The 17,984-nt window shown below is 41.2% G+C and overlaps 1 protein-coding gene across 1 annotated transcript; it reads left to right on the top strand.

Moving 5' to 3' along the window:
• Window positions 1–563: 563 nt before the first annotated feature.
• TMEM144 (transmembrane protein 144) lies at window positions 564–17,776 on the top strand. Its single transcript, XM_015424763.1, has 13 exons — window positions 564–741; window positions 2,826–3,031; window positions 3,971–4,093; window positions 5,177–5,276; window positions 6,431–6,511; window positions 6,779–6,860; window positions 8,166–8,251; window positions 8,623–8,741; window positions 9,714–9,833; window positions 12,510–12,607; window positions 15,175–15,228; window positions 16,972–17,089; window positions 17,444–17,776. The coding sequence occupies exons 2-12, from the start codon at window positions 2,872–2,874 to the stop codon at window positions 17,053–17,055; spliced, it is 1,107 nt and encodes a 368-aa protein (XP_015280249.1). The 5' UTR covers window positions 564–741; window positions 2,826–2,871; the 3' UTR covers window positions 17,056–17,089; window positions 17,444–17,776.
• The last annotated feature ends 208 nt before the right edge of the window (window positions 17,777–17,984 follow it).

Raw genomic sequence — 17,984 nt, 5'->3', positions numbered from 1 at the left:
CTGAACATCAACAGAAATAACCCAAAATACAATAAACAAGCTTGCAAGTTTCCCAGCACTCTTCATAACCCCCTGGAAGTTCAGTACCCAAAAAAAAGTGGAGGTATAGAAAAGTATTATATTATGTTTCTTTGCATAGTGAATCCGCGAGTGCGGAGTGTGTAGAGTCCTCAGGCCGTGCTGCAAAATTAATCAGATTAGACGGCCGGAATACCAAGCAGATTTCAAGGTGCACTAAAAGCGACGGGGGGAGGGGAAGACACTCCTTTTAACATACAAAATCCAATAAAAGTTTTCTCTGTGCAAGTGCTATTCGAGCAGCTTCTTTTATTCATCATCAGAAGAGACACGCGAAACAAAGCGTTCCTCCTTTACAACAGCTGCAGTCAGACGACCTTAAACAAGCCAGCACCCCTCCTCTTCTTTTTCGCCCTTAGCTCCTGACGCCCGGCGTGCACGTGATTTTTGAAGGCGGAGGTTTCAGAAACAGATGGGGGAGGGAGTTACCGAGAGTGCCAGCATAACAGGAATGGGTTTAATACTTCAGATTTCGTGCTGCTCCTTTGGTTTTTAGCACAGGACTGATCAGTGGAGTGCCAATTGTAGCCTCGGCTGCTGGGTTTCCAAAACAAACGGGGGAAAGAGGACTGCCAGACAGGAGAACAGAGTGGAGTTCTTTGCACTTTCCTGTCGTTTACTATTGAAAGTCTGAGCAGGAAGCCGGGTTGGTAGGGAAGTTTTGTAAGTAAAATATATGTGGAGACAGAAATAGATTTGCCAGGGAATCTCGAGGAAAGAAGGAAAATATACTGTTTTTGAAAGGCGGAAGTAAGTAAGTTCTGAACTGAGAACTGGAAAGAACAATCAAAGCCAGCGTTTCAACAGGCCAAAATTAAATGATAACTATTATTATCTATTAAAATAAACTCTTTAAAGTGTATCCTAGTAGGAGGATTTCAAATTCCTCCCTGTGCCATGAAATTTACAGGATGACCTTGGGTCAATCAGTTGTAATGAGCCTCTCCTGCCCAGAGTTGTGAGTAGATTCAAAGGATCAAATCCTCCCTCAACATAAAAATCCACTGGTTCATTCAGACTAAGCTCCCCACGGCCTTAATGGGAAGATAAAGGGATGTTATGCAGGACACCACTAGCTGTAATCAGAGGTGGGAAATTCAGTACCGGCATTGGCAGTTTCTGTAAGGGGGACGTCGAATGATTATAAAATAGAACAGAATAGGGGATTTAGTGAGAAGTAGATAATTACATGGTATCCTAACTTTGTAAATTTATTCATTCACTGGCCAGTTCTTGGTGAGTTCCTATTACTCTCAGTGCAGGAGAAGATACTACATATACAATATCTAACAGTTTAGATCTGTGTTGCATTCAGAGGCAAAAACCTTTGAAAACTTAACCTGCAACCTCAAAAACCAGGATTTAAACCCAGGACAGTAAATTATTTTAGCAAATCATAAGATATAATTTCATCCTGAATTATCAGTATTTTTTCTCTAATTTTGTAAAATACACCTGGGAAAGTGATTTATAATCCCAACAGCCTGCTTTTCTTGCATGAAATTAAAGTGTGGTCATCTGTTCCCCCCCCCCCCCATACAGAGAACAGCATGTTGGCTGCTATTACTTAGGAAAGATCTGGCCCCAGTTAAGCATTTTGGGGTCCTGTTGAGTTACTCTCCCATTGAAACCAATGGGACATAAATGTGCCTAAATTTGGCTGTATCTTCCTGTTAGTTTATTCTGGGTTGATAGATCACTGTGTGCATTGCAGTGAAAGCTGTCATGGATTAAATATTTTATTTTCCAAAATATGTTTCAAGAGGAAACAGTTTGTGTGAAACAATTTGCTCTGAAGCTAGTCCATACTGTAGTTTCTGCTCAGCATTCATGAATTCCAGAGGGGTAGGTTCATCTATTGCACCAATTTATGCTATTATAAACGAAATAAGATTTATGATCTTTAGATATTATGAATGGATTTTCTCTATGCGGTCATTTTATGTAGGAAGTTGGGGGGGGGGAGAGAAAGCAGGGTCAAGAGGCCACAAAATACAGAGGGAAGTACAGAGTGAAATGTAAATATGGAAAGTGTACATCTGATTAGGAGAAAAATGCAAAAACTGCCCTTATTGGGGAATAGTGTGAACAGTATTTGGATAGTCATTGTTATAGAAAAATCTGAGGGCCCACAAGGAATCATGGGGAAAGCAATTTGTAAATGTCAGCAGGCCCATAGCCAGGATTTTTTAAATTCTGGGGCCTTTAAATAAGTTGGGGGGCACTGATGTCACAAAAATAAAATTCAAATAAAAATTTAAAAACTCACGCTCACCAGTTGGAGCGGGCAGCCGCTCCATCCATGGAGGCCTCCCATGTGGTGTCACCCTCCTTTCAGAATCTTCCCTGCTAAGATTTTGTAAACTCTCAGGGCTTGAGTGGGCTAATCCCCCACCTTTCCCCCCTTTAAATGACACTTCAGTTGTTTTCAGCATTCTATCCCTTCTGGAGCAGATTTTGTTTTGATTATCATGCTGCTGGTTCCCAGACTCCGTTTCTTTTGGTTAATTTACTGTCATGGTTTTCTGCGTACCTGGAGAGTCCCACCGAGCATCCATTGTAGAAGCCAGTGCTTTCTGCCTTATGTTCTCTATGTGGGGAGCAGTCAGTTAGCTATCCAATAGAGCAGTATTCATAATATTTGCCACAGTAGACCATGTAGGGGAATATATCAATACTGTTGTGATTGTCAGCGTTGATTATTTGCCCAACAACACCATTTGTTTTTCTCTTCTCTCTATTTCCAGAAGCAGCCAGGAAGAAAGGGAATTGAAGCCATTCCTGAAAGAAGTCATGTCATTGCTAAGGACAGAGATGGGCAGCTGGCAAGGAAGCAACAGTTCCACCAGCAGCAATGGGACAGATCTAACCATTGGTTTCACCTCATCAGCAATAGCAGTCTTGTTATTTGGCTCAAACTTTGTACCGGTTAAGAAATTTGACACTGGTGATGGTAAACAATTTGTGCTAACTTTAAATGTTCTTATTCCTACTTCATACACATGTCGCGTCATATTCACATACTGACAAATGGCAACTTGTTTCAAATGAATAAATTAAGTAGATAGATTCCATATGAACTAGTTGTAATTAAAGAGTTATCCTTATAAATAGAATGAAAAATGAGTCATTGTATCAACAGGCTTGTGTAGCCCATATTTCCTCTATGTCTTTCTAAGGCAGGAGCAGACCTTGCAAATGGAGTGGGTATAGCCTAGTGGCTAGGAGTATTTGCTGTGACTTGGGAGGTTAGCAGTTCAGGTCTCATTTAGCTGTAGAAGGCCTTAGACAAGCCACTCACTCTCAGCTGTAGCTCCCCCGTCTACAATTTATTTCACATTTTATCTTTAAAACTTTTATCCCACCTTTCTCCTAAAAAGGACTCCTTACAGGCATGTAGTAAATATTACAGTGACTGTGTATGTGAAATGCTTTGAACACTGAAAGGACAATACAGGTGATTAGTCTTGTTATTCAATTTAGCAGTCCTAAAGCAAAGGACAGGCAATTTAGTTCAGATTAATTTGTGAGATTCAATGGCCTTTACTGTTCCCTTAGTACTGCCAGTTAATGGAACTCCTGCATTGGGGAAATTGCACCTATAACAATTCTCTCTTTTACATAAATTCTTAAAGGCACTTCCTGCAATTGACATATGACAGCTCAAATTTGTGGCCCAGCAGCTACTTGGATTGTTGATAGCAGCATTCTTTGAGCAGTCGGTAAACATTCCATGATGTTAGCTCAATCAATCGCTACAAGAGACTTCATCACCACTTTAGCATTTTATAATACAGGTTTAAATTCAGTATGATTTGCTATCCTTTTTTGTAGAATGATAATGTTGTGATATCAATGGAACTTAGCTATTTGGGCGTTTTGTGTGTTCTAGGGATGTTCTTCCAGTGGATTCTCTGCACTTCTATCTGGATAGTTTCATTAATCGTCAACCTTATTCAGAACTGCCCTAGATTTTGGCCTCTTGCTATGGTTGGGGGCTTTTTATGGGCTACAGGTAATGCTGAAATACTCCTGATTTTTTTGGAATGTAACTAGAATCACTCATGTAAATTTACAGATCACAGAGTGGGATAACATCACACCATAAAATATAGTAATTAGACCTGGGACAGAAAATACATTATAAATATTGTGACCTATTCTTGCATTTACCTACCGACTGTTGTGTAATTCAGTACGAGAAAGTCTGCTTGAAGTATTTTATTACATAACTGTTGCATGCAGAAGGTGTATTCCTAAGTATATCTTCCTAACGATTGACAGTTTTTATACTTTCAGTTACTTGTATGTTTCTAAATTGTGCTTATGGGTGTTGAATGGATATGATAGCCATTTTCCCCTCTGACTGAGATTCTGTGTTTAATTAAGTGAGTGTTAGAAAGAATTTCAACATAGCTGGAAAAAAGAATGACAGATGTAGTAATTATTTTATTTAAGATGTTGGGAGTTTCTGGACTTGGTTTATATTGAGCTGATAGTTTTTGTATCAAGCTGCAGACCGGAAGGTTGGTAGCTTGGCAGTTTGAGACCTGAGTGCCGCATGAAAGAGTGAGCTCCCATCTCTGGCCCCAGCTCCTGCCAACCTAGCAGTTCAAAAACAAGAAATTGCAAGTAGAAAAATAGGTACCACTTTCGTGGGAAGGTAACAGTGTTCCGTGCACCTCAGCATTTAGTCATACCGGCCACATGACCATGGAAAAGTCTTTGGACAACGCTGGCTCTTCGGCTTGGAAATGGAGATGAGCACCGCCTGCTGTAGTCGGATTCGACTGGCTTTCGAGCAAGGGAAACGGTGCAATTATGTGTATTGTAATCAAAGACTTGGATCTAACCCACTTTTCTGCTGTTGAAAGAGAGGAGGGAATCCACTCTGACCACCAAAAAGACTGTTCTGGGGACAATGGGACCTGCATGGACAAAAAACATGTAGGAAAGAGGCTGCAGTAAGGAGGGGGATTAATTGAGTGGGTGAAAAAGATAGTGGGACCCAAGCCAAAGATGCTAATGGGTTATTTTTCATCTATATAATCAGCGTCTAATTGTGACATATTTTGCTTTTGTGTTTTTCATATTGCAGGTAATGTAACAGTGGTCCCCATTGTTAAAACCATTGGGCTGGGCCTTGGGCTCTTAATCTGGGCTTCTTTTAACTTGCTAACTGGTTGGGCGAGTTCAAGGTAAAATTGCTACATACCTAACTAGATAGTAATTGATGTGTTTGTGATTAACTTAAATATTTACAACAAATAAATCAAGTTTCTTATGAAAAGCATTTGTCTTATTGTTTACTTGTAATAAGTTGTGCAATGGAAATATGGGATCCTAGTCACAGGCTATACCTCAAAAAGAATATTGCAGAGCTGGAGAGAAGTACAGAAGAGAAAACCAAGATAGAAAGGGGTTGGAGCACCTTTCTTATGAGAAAGGGCTAAAGTGTCTGGGACTTTAGAAAAAAGATAGCAAAGGGCAGGGGTCTTGTTGTAGAAAAAGAGCTGCCGGAGCTCATTAGCATAACTCATTAGCATAACTTATTTGCATATGCCACGCCCCCTGACATCACCGGAAGTGACAGAAGGCCACACCCCCTGACATCACCGGAAGTGTGTCAGAAGGCCCGGCTACTTACCCTCCTGCTTCATCCTCATTCCCAAACGGAATGAGGATCGAAGCAGAGGGCGGGGTAAAGAAGGGGGCGGGGCTTCACCACGTGACCGCCCCGCCCCCTAGAGGTTCTCTTCCAGAGCTCCGTACCTGAGAGCTCCCCCCCGACTAGAGCCCTGGCAAAGGGGGAACATGACAGATTCATAACGTTATGTGTGGTGTGGAGAAAGTGGATAGGAGAGAGCTTTTTCTTCCTCTCCAGGCCCAGTGAAATTGTTGAAAAATAGGTTCAAGACATACAGAATGGGTAATTAAATTGTGGAATTCACTGCCAGTGGCAATGGTCATGAACACAGGTGGTTTTAAAAGGGGGGTTAGACAGATTCATGGAAGAGAGGTCCATCAGTGGCTACTAGCCATGGTGGGTGAAGGGAACCTTCACATACAGGGGCAGCAGCAAACCTCTGAATATCAGTGCCAGGAGGCAACAGCGGGGGAAGGCCTTGGTCTCTGTGCCCTGGTTGTTGGCCCTGCAGGGCAAGAGGTTGGCAGCTGTGTGAAACAGAATGCTGGACTAGGTGCACCACTGGTCTGACTCCTCAGGCTTCTTCTTATGTTCTTATTACCATTCCCAGAGACAATCTGAGTATGCCAATCTAATGTTGTTTTTCCTTCCCTCTGTTATTTAATTTCAAGAACTTTCAAAGGAGTTCTTTTTTGGTTGAAACAGGTTTGGCTGGTTTGGAATTGATCCAGAAATTGTGGCAAACCCAGTCTTAAATTATGTTGGAGCTGGACTTTCAGTGTTAAGGTATTTTTAAAAATCTCCCTTTTATTAATAACAATTTTTAAAACATCATTAGATGAGACGTATATAAAATATATGCATATTGGTATTTAGAGTTTGTGTACATGTGTGTAGAAGATTTATTAATGCTCGGGAAGTATTTTATAGATACTAAAAATGTATTACAATTTGAGGAAAAGATATATGCTTGAAATATAGTCTGCATAATTTTTATATATCTAATATGCTATGTCATTATGAATGTGCTGCTTGAAATCATTTCCTTTGCAGCACTATCCTGTTTCTTTTTGTAAAAACTGATGTTCAGAGCTCTTCTTCATCATCAGAAAGCACTCCATTACTAAGAGAACATGTAAGTATTTCATTTTTTCTACTACTTTAAAACAGTGAGGGTATGTGTCTGCACTGAAAGAAAGCACAAATCCATGAATTATTCCACATCTTTCCTAGGCTTTGAGTTAACTCCTAGGAAGCCCCCAACTTCCCTGTTCCCCTGATTCAAATGAAGTTCTGCAGGGCTCATTTCTGGGTCTGATGCTTTTAAAAATTTTCATTGATAGTTCAGTGGAAATAGATGGTGGAGGACTAGCAAATATGTTAGAGAAGAGAGCTGTAGCAGGTTCTGCTAAAAATGCAATCCAATCCAATGTATATGTGACAGAAAAGAGCCCAAAATTCAAATGTAGGTGAGAGAAATCTGGTAAAGCAGTTTCATTGTTGAAAAAGGTTGCTGGATAGCAAACTGGATGTGAGTCAATACTGTGACCCAAGAGACTAATGATATTTAGGTTGTATTGAGGGCATCTTTTTATCAGATACTCAGAAAACAGTGCTGTCTCCTTTTTGGTAATTTCTCTGGCAATTTCTCACAAGGATGTTCTTCATAAGCAGCATCAAATGATGAACTGCTCATTACCAAAATTAATCACCAGTGAGAGCATTTCTGCATTGCCCATTGCCATCTCAAAACTTCTGTATGAATGTTGTTCACGCATCATGTGACAACTGATCAAGTTTTGAGCAATCATGTGATGTACATGCATGTGTGAACTAGCCTCTGGAGCCTAGAATTCACTGGTACTTCCCATTATTCAAGAGATTCATTACAAATGGGGAAATCTTCATAGAAATATGAAAGATCTAGAATAAATTTGCAGTTAGTGAGGGTAACAGGAACCAAATGAGGCCACTTGCATTCTTAAGAGCCTATCTTTTCTCTAGACAGATGTCAGGGCCTGGAGGTATATTTTGAATTCCACAAAAGTAAAGGAAGGTATGCCCACAGTACAATTCTTATCCACTGAAGATAGGTAACAATGAATTAATAGAAGTTAGCTTTTGGCCCAAAGAGGGCCACCAAGCCAGCTAACAATTAAAAGCAGAATATTATAAAAGATGTCATAAAATCAGTTAAATATCAAGAAAAAATCTTCCTAATTAGGAGGTAAGAACAGCAGTGGAAAATTGGAGTATGTCTTTCCTTTGATATTTGGCAAGAAAATCTGGAGAGACACCAGTTGGGAATTCTGGAGGAGCATGCTAAGTTGTAAAGACTGTTTTTCCTATCTAAACGTATTGTTATAGTATCTAGTAAAATGTACACTTGAATTATTGTTTTCAGAAATCTTAATCTCGGTGACTTTCATTTTATCAATAGTCAATCAATACTTCTGAACGTAGGAATGAAAACCGAAATGATGTATCATGGGTGGACAATCTTTCTCCATCAGGAAAGAGAATTATGTAAGTTCTTTTCTTCTTTCTGGTGAATGCCCTCTACCCTGCCGTAATACCATTGCATGTGAGGTACTACAGTAAAAGCTTTGTTATCCACTACTTGATTAACCAGAATACTTGGGGCTTTTCTCAAGTTTGTGGAAACATCTGCCTTGTCTGTCCATGGTTCCAAATTCTGGATTTAAGTATCCATAGATGGGGTCACACTGAGAATTAGTTACACTGATGCCATTATAGTTTTCAGAGCTCTGACTTCAGCAGGTAGCAGTTCTTGGAATACCATAAACAGTTATTTTCTGTGACAGCCTGTGAATCTACAGGAAGCAGTATAACTCAAGAAATGAATTTGGATTATCTTTGTATTTCTTTTCTCTAAGAGGCTGTTCCCTGGCTGTGATAGCTGGAATACTGTACGGTTCTAGTTTTGTGCCTGTGCTTTACATCAAGGATCATGGCCGAAGAAATGGAACGACATATACAGGAGCGAGTCAGTTTGGTAAAGGCAGATGAGACATTTTTGAATGTAAAGTATACAAAGGGATTGTGCTAATTTATAGAGAAGGAAAGGGGCAGAGAAGAGGAAGAGCGGAGATTCTCCATATCTTCCTTTGCTTCCTCCATCCTACATGCCTCCGCCAGTATGCCCCACTGCAGGCAGTTGACTTGTAGAAACTCCCAGAAATTCTGTATGTCCAACATGTCCATCTGCTCAATTGGCTTGTTGATTGGTGGCAGCAGGTGTCTCAGAAAGTGGCCTCCATAGTGGTGACCAGTGTTCCCTCTAAGCTTAGTGTGGGCTAGCTCACAGTTTTTTAGCCTCTGGCTCACACATTTTTGTCTTAGCTCAGGAAGTATGGCTCCAGAGCAAACTAATTTATGCAGTAGCCAAATTGCTCACTCACAACTTTAATGGCAGTAGCTCATAAAGTAGAATTTTTGTTCACAAGATTCCACAGTTTAGAGGGAAAATTGGTGGTGGCTGATAAACAGATCACAGCACCACAGTCACTTAAGTCTTTGTGGTCTAGAAGCTCCCCATATTGAGCGAGTCTGCTGTAGCAGATTCTGGTCACAGAATTTGTAGTAGTGATGATTTTTGTAAAGGATATGGAAGCATTTATTTATTTTCATTTATCAAATTTATATCCCCACTCCCTCTCCCCTGAATGGGACTACAACTGATGACACTTTGAGATCAGAGTAATGAGATATCTATGATAATATCTATACATGAGTTGATGTACGTAATACATCTACGTATGATTCCGCCAACATCTTTATTTAACAAAAATGCAGGAGGCTTTAAATCTGTATATTTAGGGTGTGAGCCTGTTCCATCAATGTGATCATGCTTTCTAGAAAGCTGCGAGGTTGTATGATATTTTTGGTATAATCTTTGGTGAATTCTCAAAATGTATTTTGTTTGCCACATACGTAGCAATGTGCAAAATCTGCATTTCTGTTTCAGATTTAGATTATGTCTTTGCGCACTTTAGTGGCATCTTCCTTACAAGTACCGTCTACTTTTTGATCTACTGTGCAGTAATGAAAAGTCATCCTAAAGTGTATCCTGAAGCCATAATCCCAGGTATGATGCTGAAATCCATATTCTGTTATTGTAATTACAACTTTCTATCACATATGCTGCTGCAGCTCTGTAATGTGAATGTACTAATCTTTAAATGGCGTTTGAATGAATACCCCAAACCTATCATTCTGTACACAGTTTACATAAATCCTTCTGAAGCCAGAGATCTTAGAAACTAGAAACATTTATGGGAATTATTGATGCTTAGTGTTTTGTATTAAATACATAAAAATAGTGATAGATCTGGAAGGCTCATTCAACATAGAATGTGCTCGTATTTTCACAGCTATGTTGCAGGTTTCCTCGCTGTGGGGTGAGCTCAGCTCCTTCCCCCATTGCCTCCTTTGTTCCTCAGTAGACATTGCCTCCAGATCCAGTACTGATTGCCTCTTCCTCTTTGCCTTTCCTTCCATGCTTCAGGCAGGATCCTTGTTGTGTCTAGCAAATTATTTGTTTAGCTGATTAAAGATTTGTTTAATGCTCACTCCCATTTTACACAAGGTTCTTAATGATTGAAGAATTGGTTTGAGAAGAGGGGCAGCCAGGTTTTGTGACTGGTGCAAGCGTCAGCCAATCAGCACTGTGCACAGACTAGAGAAACAGGTTTCCTTGAACTTGGTGTGGGTATTAATTTTAATTAATTTATTAAAACATTTCACTCCTTTCCCCCATGGTTCAAGGTGGCTTACAATATGTACTTACAACATCATACAACAATAAAACGTCACCCACACACACACACACATACACACTTTCAGGCTTGGGACTAGGAGGCACTGTTATGTAGTGGTTTTGGTCATATCTCAAAGGTTGGTTTCACAGTGTGGTGCTGGGGAACTACTGCTCTGCCCCTTTGCCTCTGGCCTGCGGGATCCTGCAAGGTTCTGTCTTGTCCCCCATGTTTTTCAAAATCTATGTAAAGTGGCTGGGAGAGGTCATCTGGAGATTTGAGTTGCGTTGCCTCCAATATGCAGATGACAACTCAGCTCTACCGTGCACTTCCCGCAAATCCTAGGAAGGCTGTGGAAGCCATGAACAGATGTTTGGAGGCAGACTTGGGGTGGATGAGTGCCTACAAACTGAAATTCAATTCCAACAAAACGGAGGTGCTACTGGGGATTGACCTAGGAATTACCTGTTCTGGATGGGGTTGCACCCACCACCACCAGAATAGGTTTGTAGTATGGATGTGCATTCAGATCTCCTCGAGCTGAAAATCTACCTGAATAATAGCTTATTGGTATTTTTCGGTTAGAGTCCGGCATTCCAAATGTATCCAGCTTTTCTTGGGAAAACAAAAAAAAATCCTGAAAAAACCCCAGATATATTCGGGAATTACTGGATAGATCTGAAAACAGTGGAGAGGAGTGAGCAGATTGCTCCCGCCTCTTGGCTGTTTGTTGTGCTTCTACTTTAAAGTTTAAAGGGAATGCAGAAGACAGCCCCAGGATCAGGCTGGTTTTTTTAATTGAATTGTTTCTTCTCGGATCTGTTGGACCCAAACTGGAAAATACTGATTAAAAAAACATTGCACACCCCTGCTTTGTAGCTTGGGGGTGCTGCTGGACCCAAGCCTCCTGTTGGATAAAGAGGTGGCAATGGTGCCTTTCATTGCCTTCGACTGGTGAGCCAGCTGTAACCCTTCCTGGGTGGGTCTTCTCACTGTGGTGCATACCCTGGTAGCATCTAGGTTAGACTACTGCAGTGTGCTCTGTGTTGGGCTGCCCTTCAAGACTGTATGAAAGCTACAGTTGGTGCAAAATGCTGAGGCCAGAATGTTGACTGGAGCGGATTGTAGGTACCATTTCACTCCAGTCTTGTCCCATCTACACTGGCTCTCAGCTTGCTTCTAGTCCCAATTCAAAGTGCTTGTGTTGATCTTTAAAGCTCTATATACCTTGGGGCCAGCATACCTGAAGGATCACCTTCTTCAGTGTGACCCTACCTGTCCACTCCAATAATCTTCAGAGGCTCTGCTTCAAGTGTCCCGTCTGAGAAAGGGTCTTTGTGGTCATGCTGTCAAAACTTTGGAACTTCCTTCCCAGGGAGATTCATCTGTCTCACTCTATTGTAGCCTTCTGCCAGCACGTGAAGACTTTCTTGTTTGGTTTGGTGTGCCCCCAGTAATTCTTACTGTTCCTCCTCTCTGCTTGTGGCGTTCTGTTTGTATGTTTACATGCTTTATTCAAAAAATATGTACCTTATTTTAAATGCTGTTTTAATGTTTATTGCCTCAGGGGCCCTACTTGGGTGGAAAGGTTGCATAAAAATGCTTTAAATAAATAAACCCCCAAACATTTGTGGTTTCCTCCCACTGTGGCAGCCATTTCGTGTTGGTGCCCACTACCGTTTCTCAGAATTTCAGAAGTGCCAAGGGATTCTCAACACTATTAAGACTGTATTCTTTTGTTAATGTGGCATGCATGTTTTTGCTACATAGTATCCATAGCATAAGTGGTAGATGTATTATATAATGTATTCTCATTGTTAGGATTTGTTTCTGGTTTACTGTGAATCTAATCTAGGGCCACATATGAAGGGGAGGTGAGAAGCCTACCAGGCACCCTTATCCTGTTGTAGCAGATCTTCTTAATGTGGCATGCATGTTTTTGCTACATAGTATCCATAGGATAAGTGGTAGAATGTATTATATAATATATTCACATCTGTTGTTAGGATTTGTTTCTGGTTTACTGTGGGCAATAGCCAATTGCTGTTGGTTCCTAGCAAATCGTTACCTCAGTGCCGTGGTCAGCTTTCCAATAATCACTGCGGTAAGTACTTCTGAAATACATTTCTTCATGAAATAATATGGTAAACTGTGGCCCCTTTCATATATTGAACTGCCTTTGCTTTGGAAGTTTTGCAGGCAGCCTTAAGGAATTCATTCCAGTTAGTTCTTTTCATTTCCCTTTTGTTTTAACAGAATGTCGTTTCATCTCAAACACTTGAATTCTGGTTTCACATGATGGCTCCCTGCTTTTAGAAAACAGGTGACCCGTGCCAGCATGTTTGATTGTGTGTAAAGGAGATTCCAAGGGCATTGGAGTGCTTTGGGAGCATAAGTGGAGGGGGAAGAATGAGTATGACACCTATTATACCTTCTTCCCTCTTCAAGCTACTTGTGTGGGGGGTTGTGAACAGGGCCATATGTACTGTCTCTTGAGCCCAAATTCATACACCTTTGGTCACCTAGGAGCAAAAGAAGACTAATCTTCCTTTTTGTCTGAAGTCACCATGGTGGGAGGTTGAGGAAGAAATCTTTCTCTGGTGGCTACCTTGGGGACAAAGGAAAATCTGAAGTGGTCATAGGCAGGAGAAATTTAGCAATTTGAGCAGGGAAGAAGGAGCAAATTATTACCTTTATTTCTTCCCCTTTTCTCCCACAAAAAGAAGAGGGGTGGGGCAAAGGAATAAAAAGAATCTGTTGCTTCCTCCCCTTCCACACGCAGTTCATCACAGGGTCCCACACTTGTCCTTGTCCTGTTGATGTAGAAGGTACAGTAAATTATAGTAAGTTTCAAAGTTGCCTGGGTGGCCATTGTTTGTCACACAACATTTTGTCCTTCTCCAGACAGAGGAAAATCAAAGCTACTTTGAGCTGTACTGAGATCTAGTGTGCTGGTGCAACTGAATTCAAGCCTGACAATTGAAAAGAAGTTTCTATACTGAGATCTAGTGTGCTGGTGCTCAGTATTCAGTGTTCAAGCCTGACAATTGAAAAGAAGTTTCAGTAAATATGCTGGCTATTGGGTATCACAGTACTAAAAATAGAGAGCGTTTTCTCTCTGTTACGGTCATGAATGCCTATTCAGTCCTGAATAACTGAAATGGGAAAACCTTGAAAAACAGTTTGAGAATGATGATAGGAAGAAGGAGAAAAGGAATTCGGAATGAAGCAGTTTTCATAAGAATGATTTATTTCGAATGTGGTGCAACCAGGTGGGTTACAGTGGCAAACTATAGGCACTCCCTACTCTTCTGAAACTGACCTGTTCATGCCACCAAGGATTCTTGGGGAGTTATTTTGTGGTCTGTACAAACAAGTAATACTATTGCAAGATTTATGGTGCTGGGCTGTTGGTGGCTTTTTCAGCATCAAGAGCCACAGTGCATATAATCTGGAGCAAATCTGCAGTAAATGCATAAGCAGGTGTTGGGTTATGTTTGAAGCGTCATAGAGAACAATCCTTAGCATGTCTACTCAGATTAAGACCCATTTTATTCAGTGAGGTTTACTCCCAGGAAAGTGTTTTTATGTATTGGATCCATGATCCTTCACTTGATTTGGTATGGACAGAAATCACAGGGGATTTGTATAGGAAGATTTGAAGTAGCACAAGTGTTGCCACTGGATCTAGGCCTCCATCATAACTTAGGAAAGGAAGTTGGAGCTCACTGTAGTTTTTGTTGAACCTGTGTTAAATTGGAACTGACCCCAAGAACTCACAAGCGCTGAGGGGTTACAGCCAGCCTCACATAAATAAATAAGACATTTTGGCTCTCAGTGGAGAGATTTGGGTATGCTTGCAAGTTGTAATTATTTTATTCATTCATTTTATTTAGAGACCCAGTGTAGCTTATTGACCAGACTAGGAACAAAGAAACCCAGATTCAGACCCCCACTCTGCACTGAAACTTGCTGGGTAACCTTAGGCCACAAATTCTCTAAAGTCCCTACGGACTGTTTAGCCCTCTTTGGCATCTGAAGACAAAGAGGTGTGTGTGTTTTTTTTAAGTTTTCACACATCTTAAAGGGAATGAGCAACACAAAGAATTGTATCAAAACAGGTTTTGGAAAACCTGGATTAAAGCTTCATTATCTGCAGGCATTTTACCCTTAAGGTGTGTGAAACCTTTAAGAAATCCATTTGTCTTCAGAAGCCAAAGCAGTTTAAAGATCCCATATGAAATGGACCTTAGTGTATCCTTCCTCAAAGAACTGTTGAGCTCAACTATTAGCAGTGTATCCTTCCTCAAAGAACTGTTGAGATGATAAAATGATTGGGAGAAGGACCATACTCATCACCCTAATCTCCTTGGAGGAAGGACAAAATAAAAATAGGCAGATTAATATAGAGCCTGTTGACCCATGTGAAATAATGAGATTATTTTACTATTGGCCTGTAGGAAATATTAAGCCTATTGCTGGACTGACCTAATGACGCTACTTGCAGGTCTTACACATTTTCCTCAGAAGGTTCCCATTTCCTTTTCCCTGACATGATTATGAGCAACAGTATACTAAATGCATGATTATGAGCAAGACTAAATGCAAATGATTCAACTCACAATCAAATTATACTACAAGTATTTATTATATATTACGCTTGTTATTCAGGGTCCTGGCTTTATAGCTGCAATGTGGGGAGTCCTGGTCTTTAAAGAAATAAAGGTAAGATCTGCAACAGCCTAACTGTATTATTCTCACAGTTGCAGCTCCAGAGAGAGAGTTGAGTATTTCTTTTCGTAGGCCAGCATGCTGTAGGGGCTAGAATGCTAGACTAGGATCTTGAAGTCACAAAAGCTCCCTGGGTGACCTTGGGCCAGTCTCTCTCAGCCTGACCTACTGCACAGGATTTTTGTTGTGAGGAAAGAAGGGTGGGGAGGGGGGAATGATGGAAGCCCCTGTGGGTCCCCATTAGGGAGAAAATAAGGGTATAAAGATCTAAATCAATAAATATCCAGGGCTTAGTGTTCTTTGGCTTCAACCGCTGCCAAAGTGTTTAGGATGATTTAAACAAGTAAAAGAAAGAGATATGCTGGTGAGTTATAACATTTTCTTTTGTGTAAAAACCAGAAGCTGAACTTTTGTACCTCCTCCACAAGGTGATGTGCAAGTTCAAAAGAACTGAATGTTCCAAACAAACACTGGTGTTCATCTCTCCCAGCTTTCAGTTATCGAAGGCTTAGGGCAGAACTACACATTACATATAAGAAAGTGCCAACAGTCATTTCTATAGAATTTACCTAAAAGGTGTAAGGTAAAGGTTTCCCTTGCTTGAAAGCCAGTCGAATCTGACTCTAGGGGGTGGTGCTCATCTCCGTTTCCAAGCCAAAGAGCCAGCGCTGTCCAAAAACGTTTCCGTGGTCAGGTGGCTGGCATGACTAAACGCCAAGGTGCATGGAACGCTGTTATGTTCCCACCAAAGCAGTACGTATTTTTCTACTTGCAATTTCTTGCTTTGGAATTGCTAGGTTGTCAGGATCTGGGGTCAGAAATGGGAGCTTACTCCATCATGCAGCACTAGGGTCTTGAACTGCCGAACTACAGACCTTCCGATCTGTGTAGGTCTATAAATGACTTAAGAGTTTTAAGGGCCCAATGGGACCTCCATGTTCCTAGGCAATTGAATGCCAGTTGCTAGAAGAAACAATGGAGGGAAGCTTTGACCTCTGTACCTCTTCCATGGCATCTGGTTAGCTACTGTGAGAAACTGGCTCCTCGACTAGATAGACCATTGAGCTGGCCCAGCAGGGTTCTTTATAGAGGGAAAAGGGCAGTTTGGAATTTTAGAAAGCCAAGGGACGAGGACCTGTTTAACCCTTCCATTTCCCCCTCAAATTCCTTCATCCAAGCAATATCCCCCTTTGCCATGGAATTCCAGGTGTTTGTTTGCAAAGGCAGAAATTGATCTGGATCAGTGGCCACCTGGGGAGGGTTAAGTACTTCCTTGCTCCCTCACACTTCTTTCCCCCCCCTCCCCTTTCTGTTCAGATAAGCAGCTGCTGGCATAGTTCTTCCTCTAAACACCAACAGTGCTGTCCTAGGCAGAGTTACACTCTTCTAAGCCCATTGACTTCAGTGGACTTAGAAGGGAGTAACTCTGCTTAGGATGGCACTGCAAAGCATTTAAAGAGTTGCTCCATGTTACACTCCCATTTTCCTAATGTTTGTGTATTTATTGGCAGTATCAGGCATGTTGGTTTTTATGAATCTGTGTGTAAAACCAGATTATTTGTCCAGATCTGGTGGTTTTAAGCTAGTCACCAATATTTATATAAAGGGTGTTCCTGGAAACACACAATAAATTTGCTGATCTGAAATGTACTGTAAAAAAACCTAATTACTCATTTGCTTTTTAGAAAATAATGTTGTTCTCTCCACCCTCCCTTCTGTGTTTCTTTGTCCACTCAGGGTCTGAAAAATTACATTTTACTCTTAATAGCCTTTTGCATTATTTTGGCTGGTTCACTCTCAACAGCTTTTTCTAAAGTCTGAAGAATATCGTTTGAACCAACAGATGGCAGCACTGGTAAAGACATGCTTGAAGATTGTGTGTTTTCTTGGATCACAAATGCCATCACTTTCACCAGTGAGGTAGTCTGTAAATCAAGAACCTTTTGCACGAAATGCAGATCATTTCTCTGTGTTTGGAAGAATAAGGGGAAATCTTTTAATGCTTAAAGGTTGGGCCTTTATGGAATGAAATCTGACTCAAAATGATTCTCTAATGTGATGGTGGCTAATTATTTCGGGGTGAGAGCTTATTGTTCACTTTGCAGGGAAGTAGTATCTGTGTTACGGCATATGGTATCTTTACTTTTCGTAACTACAGAGGGCTTCTTAACAATGACTGCTGTCACTGTAGGTACTGGTGGTTTTTCAGATACCTGGATTGGAGGCTGCTCCCAGTTCCCCTGAGTTTGAGGATAGCTTTCAGAACAGGGGCTCACCATATGGTTCTTTGAATCATAGCCACAAGCTGCTGTCCTTGTGAAGCATGAACTGCTTTGTGCAGGAGCACATTACTGAGAGCGAGCAGCCCATTTGCCAAAGGCCCATAGCAGAGTGATAGAACAAGTAGGTTTGGACCAAGATAGCTTTTTCGCTCCATTGTGCTCAGTTGTCCTTCTTACTGCAGCTTCCATCTCACGTGGCTTTTTTCCGTGCAAGTCTCATGTTCTCGCCATATAGGGTTACCTGCTCTGAGTTGGGAAATACCTGGAGAATTTGGGGGTGGAGCCTTGGGAGGGTGGGATTTGGGGAGGGACTTCAGACAAGAGTATAATGCTATAGAATTGACGGTCCAAAGCAGCCATTGTCTCCAAGGGAACCAAGTTTGGGCATCTGGAGATCAACTGTAATAGCAGGAGATCTCCAGGAGCCACCTGGATGTTGGCAATCTTAATGCCATAGCCTTTTGGTGG

This window comes from Gekko japonicus, unplaced genomic scaffold (genome assembly GCF_001447785.1).
Source record: "Gekko japonicus isolate JY-2015 unplaced genomic scaffold, Gekko_japonicus_V1.1 scaffold827, whole genome shotgun sequence".
Lineage (NCBI taxonomy): Eukaryota > Metazoa > Chordata > Lepidosauria > Squamata > Gekkonidae > Gekko > Gekko japonicus.
This window is presented reverse-complemented; position numbering and strand designations above follow the sequence as displayed.

Coding starts and splice junctions, on each gene's coding strand:
- TMEM144 (XM_015424763.1), top strand. CDS start 2,872: ATGTCATTGCTAAGGACAGAGATGGGCAGCTGGCAAGGAAGCAACAGT. Junction 6,861..8,165: donor CTCCATTACTAAGAGAACAT/GTAAGTATTTCA, acceptor TTTTATCAATAG/TCAATCAATACTTCTGAACG. Junction 9,834..12,509: donor TCCTGAAGCCATAATCCCAG/GTATGATGCTGA, acceptor ATCTGTTGTTAG/GATTTGTTTCTGGTTTACTG.